The sequence below is a fragment of the Tupaia chinensis genome, unplaced genomic scaffold, assembly GCF_000334495.1.
Source record: "Tupaia chinensis unplaced genomic scaffold, TupChi_1.0 Scaffold000047_1, whole genome shotgun sequence".
NCBI classification, from domain to species: domain Eukaryota; kingdom Metazoa; phylum Chordata; class Mammalia; order Scandentia; family Tupaiidae; genus Tupaia; species Tupaia belangeri.
The window spans coordinates 4,834,230-4,842,606 of NW_006159505.1; the positions used below are offsets into that span (position 1 = coordinate 4,834,230).

At 55.5% G+C, this 8,377-nt stretch overlaps 1 protein-coding gene across 1 annotated transcript in view; it reads left to right on the plus strand.

Moving 5' to 3' along the window:
• Nucleotides 1–8,377, plus strand: part of DGAT2 (diacylglycerol O-acyltransferase 2) — a 32,472-nt gene that overhangs the window by 22,690 nt on the left and 1,405 nt on the right. The window contains exons 5-7 of the mRNA XM_006141009.3: nucleotides 4,181–4,385; nucleotides 5,157–5,331; nucleotides 6,560–6,762. Of these exons, the coding sequence (XP_006141071.1) occupies nucleotides 4,181–4,385; nucleotides 5,157–5,331; nucleotides 6,560–6,762 (583 nt within the window). The remainder of the gene's footprint in view (nucleotides 1–4,180; nucleotides 4,386–5,156; nucleotides 5,332–6,559; nucleotides 6,763–8,377) is intronic.

Genomic DNA, 8,377 nt, shown 5'->3' on the forward strand with positions numbered 1-8,377 from the left:
TGCTGAACTTTGTCCCTGTCTGCCCACCACCCTGTGGACAGACTTTTTCAAGTTCACTGAGCCTCATTGGTCTCATCTGCAAAATGGAACCACTCCTGGTATGGGGGGAGGGATGATAGTTGGGTAGGAGTGATGATAGCTTCTGCTCTTTCTGCTGTCTCCATCTTCCCTGGGGTCCAGGACCCACTGCTCTGTCCCGCCACTGTGGTCTGGTCCTTGGAAAGCTCCCCAGCAGTGGCCTGTAGCCGCTGCACTCAGACCAGGATGTCCTGATGACCATTGGTCAGACCCGGAACAGGCAGGGGTCATTTACCTGATATCCACCCTTTGAAAAGAACCAAAACAAGGGCCAGCAGATGGCATAGCGGGTATATCTCCGGACTCCAACATGGCTGACTATGGTTCGCATCCCAGACCCAGTGGCCTGAAAATCACGCTGGGCACATATGCATGTGTGCGCAAGATCCTGGGAGGAGATCGGAGGAGAAGGGATTGTGACGTGGCCATCCTTCCTCGGGGACGATGTCTTACTTTCCCTCTCTCTGTCTCTGTCTCTCTCTGGCAAGCACATGAGCCCTAAGGTAAAACCATAAAAAAAAAAAAAAAAAGAAAGAAAGGAAGGAAGAAAAGGACAAAGACAAACCCCTGTCCTATCACCTCTTTTTCCAAGAAGCCAGCTGGGAGTTGGAGCCACAGGACATGTGGAGCTGTCCCCATGTGGGCCCCTGGGCACCAGAACCAAAGCTAACCTAGGCTTGACACAGGCTGGGTGCTGAGCTCCACCAGAGGCCTAGGCTGGACTCTGCCCTTAGTGCTGAGCTTTGCTCCTGTCCCTCTTGTGCAGAGAGGACTTGGCCAGAGGGGTCTGACGTCAGATCTGATGCTCCGAGAGGGTTGCGTGTGGCCCTCCTGTCCCACCCCTTCCCTCGCCCATTGCCAACGATTATGTAATGAGGCTCCCCAGCTGCACCCATCCACCTCCCAACTCCTCACAGAAGCCCTTTGCTCTTTGCCACCAGGGCAGCTCAGCTCTCCCAGAGAGGCCCTCCTGGCAGAGGTGGGCCTCGTGGGAGCAGTGCCACCAGCACCACCTCTGGGAAAGCAGCGACTCTTTTTCCCCAGACCTTGGGCCCCTCCTCATCTTCCAAGGGCCTAGTCTTCTGAGCTCTGTGGGCTCCTGGTTGCCAGGATGGGCTGTGCCTGCCATCCACTCGGAGCAAGTTTCCGGCTGGTCTTGGCTACAACCTCGGTGCCATCTATTCCTGTGGAAATTGGCACCAAGCACTTTTTAATTCCAGCTTCAAGTTAGTGCCAACTTGGTGGGCAGACCCACTTTTTTTTTTTTAATGTTTTTTTTAAAGAGAGAGAGAAATCACCCCCAGGGGGTATGGCCACCCTGTACTCCTTTCTCTTCCACTCTCCTCTTGGGACCTTGGGCATGCATGCGCACACACCTGGTGTGTTTTTCATGCTATCAGGTCTGGGACTTGAACTGCACAATCGTCCATGTGGATCCAGCCATCCCAGCTACCACACCACCTGCTGGCTCCAGACCTGGTCTTCAGTCTGGCAAAGTTCTTGGAAAAGTGGGTTTGGGGCTGGCAGGTGGCGTGGTGGTTAAAGGTGCTGAACTTCCACATGGCTGACCAAGGTTTGAGTCTGAGACCTGGTGGCTTGTTTTCTCACTTTCTCTCTCTTTCACTCTGTCCCTCTCGTCAATTCAAAAGAAAGTTAAATAAATTTAAAAAAAAAAAAAAAAAGCAGAAGTGGGCTCTTCTGAGATGCCCTTGCTTCTCTTCCTCCCTAGCCGCGGAGCAGGCCTGTTCCCGGTTAATTTGGTAGGTGGCTGCCAGTCAGCTGCGTTTCAAGCTGCTCTAACCTGCTTGCCAAAGAAGGCGACGTGGGTGGAGCGCACGTGTCCACAGCAAAGGTGGTGAAGCGGGGCACCTTGCTCACGTTGCCACACGCTTGACAGTTGTGGAGCTGGGTGTGGTGACAGCTACCCTTTCCATCTGTGGGCCTGTCACCTGCCGAGTTGGGTTTGAGTTTTCTGAGGTGAGCCAACAGCATCCCTTCCCAAAAGCTGAGTACCAGGTCTTCCCCTCAGGCAAGAGGCTTCCAAACCCGGAGTCGCAGAGGACCCAGTCCTTGGCATCCTGCCAGTGACTGCTTTCAGGAGGCATCATTGTGCTGAAGGGACATTTGCAACTCCATTTCAAGTGGAGGTGTTACTGGCTGTCAGAAAGATCAACATGTTCATTCCCTCTGACCCAGGAATTGCATTTCTAGAAATTGGTCTCTCAGAAACAATCAGATATGTGGGCAAATATAAGGCATGTATTGAAGCATTATTTCTAAGAGGAAAAAATTGGGGAGTTTTAAAAAAAGGCCCAGTAGGGGACAGCTCTGTAGCCTGGTGGTTAATGCAGCCAGATTCCACGTGGCCAGCCACAGGGTTGGAGTTCCAGACCTAGCAACTTGAGAAACACGCTGGGTGCGTGTGCATGTGTGCCCAAGATCCCAGAAAGAGAAAGGGACTGAGGAGAAGAGATTACGGTGTGACCCTGCCCCACGGGGGTGGGGGGCTTTCTCCTCTCTGTCTCTTTCCGTCTATCTCTGGCACGTTCACACACATCCTAGCGGAAACAAACCAACCAGCCCCGCAGTTGGGGTTTGAGTCCGAGCCATCCACGTAGCACAGCCGTGTGGTAGAATCCGAGGAAGGCTTGCTTCCAAGGGGTTTTCATAAGGAGAAACAGTTATGGCGTATTGGTAGAGAATTATATACGGTCATATCAACCACAGAACCTTGATTTTTGTGCTTTCCTTTTCCTTTTCTTTTTTAAATGGCCAGAGTAGGCGTACACTTGCCCGAGAGACACAGCAGATGAAAGGGAGGGCACCGCCCACCCCACAGGGCAAGGTCACGCAGCAATCCCCCCCTCATCGTTCTCCTGTGGGATTTTAGGAATGCACACACAAGTGCCTGGTGTGCTTGTCAAGCTTCCGTGGCCAGGATTTGAACTGCAGTGGCCATGTGGGATCCAGTTCCCTTAACCACGGACAGTGGGGCCTACCCCAATTGTGTGGGTTTTGAGAAAACGTGTATTTTTGATTAGCAAAAGGACTCTGTGTCACAGAGGCTTATCTATAGAAGTATTTTAGGTGCTTTGATTGTGTTATGTTCCTCCATTTTTGAAAATTCTCTCTCAGTATTGATTATATTTCTAATCAGAGAACGAGTGATGTTTTAGGGACAAAATGCTCTTGGTCTCAGTTCTCCAGCCCTCTCTGCCCCTTTCGTGGCCCTGTACTGTGGTGGAGGCGTCTGGGCTCAATGACGCTCATTGCTCTGGGCGGGGAGAATGGTGCCAGCCCACCCTCCATGCCTGCAGCCTCGGGGCAGGCTCAGGAGCATCCCAGGACAACTTTGTTGATAATAACACTGGTCAGGTCGTAGTCCTGGCAGCCGTATAGCCAACCCTCCCCCACCCCCAGGGCTGATTGGCACACGGGCTATTGCTTGCCCTGGGCTGGCCCTTCCTGCCGCAGAACCTGCACTGAGCCTGATGGGAAGTTACCAAGCAGGCTAGTTGCGCTGTCCCTTCTCTGGGCTGGGGAAGTAGGAGGTTCTGTCTGTGAGCCATTACAGAGCCCTCAGGGCAGAGGGGCCAGGTAGACCCCTACCTCCGAGGAGCTCACACTCTGGGGAGACAGGCAGTGGAGAGAGCCCTCAGTCAGGTCTGACTGTCCAACTAAGGCACTTGGACTTGTCCCAGTGGCAGCCACACACCCCTCCCTATCTGAGAGTGACAGGGACTTGCTTCAGGTTTTAAAGCCATCACTCTGGCTATGGTGCAGAGGACAGGCCCAGAGTAAGGGAAGGCAGGAGGCTGGCAGAATGTGCCTAAAAGGGCCTGGTGTGTGTCGGAGGACTCGTACAGTAAGGGAGAAGGTTTCCCACCCCTTTCCTCAGGACTTGCAGTACAGGTAGTGGCTACGAGGCTCCCGTGCTCTGGCCCTTATGAAAGTATCTGGGGTCAGGTGTGGAGAGTCACTGCAGTTCTCTAGGCCCACAGAGTCCCATGGAGCCCAGCACAGCAAGCCCTCCCCAGCCTTCCAGGCACCCCCGGGACCCCTCTCCTGGCCATTGTTCTCAGACCCGAGGTCTTCCTTGCAGCTGGTGAAGACGCACAACCTGCTGACCACCAGGAACTACATCTTCGGCTACCACCCCCATGGCATCATGGGCCTGGGTGCCTTCTGCAACTTTAGCACAGAGGCCACGGAAGTGAGCAAGAAGTTCCCTGGCATAAGGCCCTACCTGGCCACGCTGGCCGGCAACTTCCGGTTCCCGGTGCTGAGGGAGTACTTGATGTCCGGAGGTGAGACCCCGCCCCTGCTGCTGCCGCAGTGTCAAAGCCTGAGGCTCTCCACTGAGCAGGCCAAGCAGACCTGACACCCCAGCCCCTCAGCTGGTCCTGCACTGGGAGATTTCACCAGCCGTGACCACAGTGACTCAGGGCTGAGCGGTAGAGCTGCTCACGGTCTTCGGGGTTCCTCTTAGATAGGTGTCCCCTAGGAAGCCTTCTCTGACCCCCTTGTGTCATCTCCGTATAGCCTAATCACTGCCCAGAAAGCTGGGGCCACATTCTTTGTTCACCTGTTCAACACATTCCATTTGACAAAGCACATCCACCTTGAAGGTCCCCTCTGACTCTCCAGCAGCCCTGCAGGTGACGACATAGCCATTTCCCGTTGGAGAAAACAGTGCAGCTAAGTGACCCGCTCAGGAACACATAAGCAGAGCAGGATGTTTGAGCCCCAGGCTCCCATTTTCTAGGGAAGGACCTTAGAGCAGTGGACAACGGAATTGCCATTGTCCACCTGTGCTGACCCCCCACAAGCCCAATCCTCTGGGGTCCCCAGCACCTGTTAATCAGCTTGGCAGAGTTGGGGCCTGGAGGATGTTTGCCAAATGAGTGAGTTCCTGTTTGCCAGAGAAGTAAGCTGAGGCTCCACCGATCGCTTACACAGGACCCTTGGCTTCCCAGAGGGTGGGTTAGGTTTGAGCCCACGCCTTTTCTACCTGACTACGTGCCGAGGGTGGGAAGCACATCCGTGCACAGCCCTGACTCTCCGCCCCCTCTGCCCAGGCATCTGCCCTGTCAATCGGGACACCATAGACTACTTGCTCTCTAAGAACGGCAGTGGCAATGCCATCATCATCGTGGTGGGGGGCGCAGCTGAGTCCCTGAGCTCCATGCCCGGCAAGAACGCGGTCACGCTGCGCAATCGCAAGGGCTTCGTGAAGCTGGCCCTGCGCCATGGGTGAGTGCCCCCCAGACACATGGACACACACACACACTGCCAGCATGCCCCAGTGCAGGGCAGCAGGCTCCTCGGCCTCTGCAGGCAGGGCCCAGGGTGGGGAGGTTGGAGGCCAGACTACACAGTTTGTGCCAAGCGTGCTCACGTGTAGGCAGGGTGTCTAGATGGGGCAGAGATGGAGCCTGTGGCCCCAGGGCCCTTGCAAGGAGGCCAAGCAGTCTGACTCACAGGCGGGACAGTGTGAAGACTTAACCCCCTTAGGCCAGAATGTTCCAGATTGCTCAAGGGACAGAAGGCCAGGAAGGAGGATGGCAGGCTGGGAACATCAGGCAGGCTTGTTGGCAGGTGTCCCTGAGGACAGGCAGAGAGGAGCTGGCTGGCGTGGGTTGCTGTGGTCCCCTTTAGAAAGCCAGGGCCACATTCTTTGTTCACCTATTCAGCACATTCCATTTAACAAGGCACATCCACCTTGAAGGTCCCCTCTGATTCCCCAGCAGCCGTGCAGGTGACAACATCACCATTTCTCATTGGAGAAAACAGTGCAGCTAAGTGACCCGCTGAGGGACACCTAAGAAGCAGACAGGATGTCTGGGCCCCATGCTCCCCTTTTTCAGGGAAGGATCTTGGGAAGTGGGCCATTGGTCAGAGTAGCCACACAGAGGACCGGGGGGCTGAGCCTCTCCAGGAGAGCCCAGCTGCTAGGGGTGGCCAGGTGATAACAGTGCTCCTCCCTTCTTCTGAAGACTTCCTTAGACTTTGGGAGAAGAGACTGTTTGTGGGGACTTCTGCTGGACCAGCTCCGGAGGACAGAGTTAAATCAGGCCCGTCCCTCTCTTCAGACAGTGCTGCAGTTGTGGGGACAGATGGGGATAGTGTGGCATGCTACAGCTATGACATGGGGTAGCGTCAGGGTTGAGGGGCCGAGTTGGGGCTGGAACTGGGAGAGCTTCCCAGCAGAAGCAGGCCCTGAGGGATGTGGATGAAGACAGGCCTTCCAGGCCAGGGTGCCAGTCCTCCCTGCACCTGCCATTCTCCTGTCACCAGCAGGTGGGCAGAGGGCCCGTCAGAATCTGGCAGTGAGGGGACACATGAGCTTGGGATCCCCCATGTGGTTCTGGGACACCCGGAGGGGAGGGGGAGTTTGGCTGGTGTCCAGGGCCCCTAGGGCTGACCGCAGGAGCTAAAGCTGGTGATTAGCATGTGACCAGCCCTGGCCTCTCCCTTCCAGAGCCGACCTGGTTCCCATCTACTCCTTTGGAGAGAACGAGGTGTACCAGCAGGTGATCTTCGAGGAGGGCTCCTGGGGCCGATGGGTCCAGAAGAAGTTCCAGAAGTACATTGGCTTTGCTCCATGCATCTTCCATGGCCGGGGCCTCTTCTCCGCCGACACCTGGGGGCTCGTGCCCTACTCCAAGCCCATCACCACCGTGGGTGAGCCCTGCCCGCAGACCAGGGCTGTCCTGACACGGAGTGCCGGGATTCCAGTGCAAGCCGCCCTGCTCTCGGGATGTGTGGGGTGCTGATGGGGGCGGCTGGGGGAACAGACCCATTGCTGTGAGCTTGGTGCTGTGATGGGCGAGAGAACGAGACCTGTGGTCTGTCAGGGGAGACCGTTACAGCAAAGGCCAGGGGCATGTGTGGATTCTCGGGGTCGTAGTGGACCCCACTGAGGAGTGACTCTCACATTGCTAACTGATAAGAATGGCCCAGCTAGAGAGAGGAGGAAGAGCTTCTGTCAGAAACAGCCTAGGTGAAGTTCCAAAAATAAGACCGAGTAGCCTTTTTTTTTTTTTTTTTTTTTTGAGAGGTTTTTGCTATAGGGCATGTGCACTCGCCAGAAAGAGAGAGACAGAAAGCGAGAAATCACCCCCTCCCTCCCCCCCGGGAGGATGGCCATGCTGCAATCCCTTCATTCTCCTCTCGGGACCTTGGGCACGCACACACACCTGTCCGGCATGAGTCTAAGCTACTTGGGTCCAGGACTCGAACCACAGTCAACTACATGGAAGCCCAGTGACATAGCCATTATGCTCCAAGGACTGCTGAGTAGACTTTTAAGGAACAGAAAGAAAAAGGCCAGTGCCACCAGAACAAAGGCAGACGTGTCCATGAAGAGTGTCATAGCATAAGCTGGCTGCACCTGGCCCCAGCTTGTTTTTTGGGGGGTGTATTTGGGACAGTTTAGAGGAGTCCAAGGAATTTCCTATTGCAGGGGTGCATGCGTGCATGCATGCATGTACATGCATGCATATGTGTGAACAGGGCTCTAGTTTAGTGATTCCAAGGAGTGCATGAGCCCTCTGGACTCAGGCCAGAGCTCACGTCGTCTGTGTCTCAGTGCCGGGCAATTTGCTCTGTTTACTTGGAGACAAGCAGAGTGAGGCCCAGGCCCGTGTCTGTGCACATGCAGCTGCAGAGGGTCGAGTTCCTGGGGCAGGGCGAGGAAGCCAGCCCTTCACTTGGAGAACAGAAAGTTGCATGTGGGGACTTAGGAGGGGGTCCAGGTTCACATTTGAAGTGCTCTTTGGGACTGCTGGACAGAAAATGGGCTAGAAGGGGCCACAAAGGGAGCCATGAGGGCACCCAGAGGCCTTCGTGGCAGCCGGTTATTCAGACCGAGGGAGAGGCAGTGGAGATGGAAGGGAAGCGCGTAGATCTGGGAGAAACTTCAGAAATGGAGCCTTGGGACTTCAGGAGGGTGTGGAGAGGAAGCAAGATGAGAACATGCACAGATGTATGAATGAGGAAGGGTGCCCATGTGGCAGATGAGGAGATCGAGGCTCAGGCAGAGTGGCTCGCCCAGAGCTTTGCAAAGCAAAGCCATTCACGTGACCCCATGACAGAGCGATCGGCTCAGGCAGTCTCACGCCCGTCTGCTGCTTTCCCAGGCCCCTGGGCTTCAGGCTTCTGACCTAGAAAAGGGCCAACCCGAGATTTGCACGTTAGGCACCTGGCACAGCTCTGGCGCGTGGCAGGTGTGCAGCACAGGGTGGCTGTCACAGCCAATGTCGGGGCTGGGGGAGGGGGTCCCCATTACACTGACTAA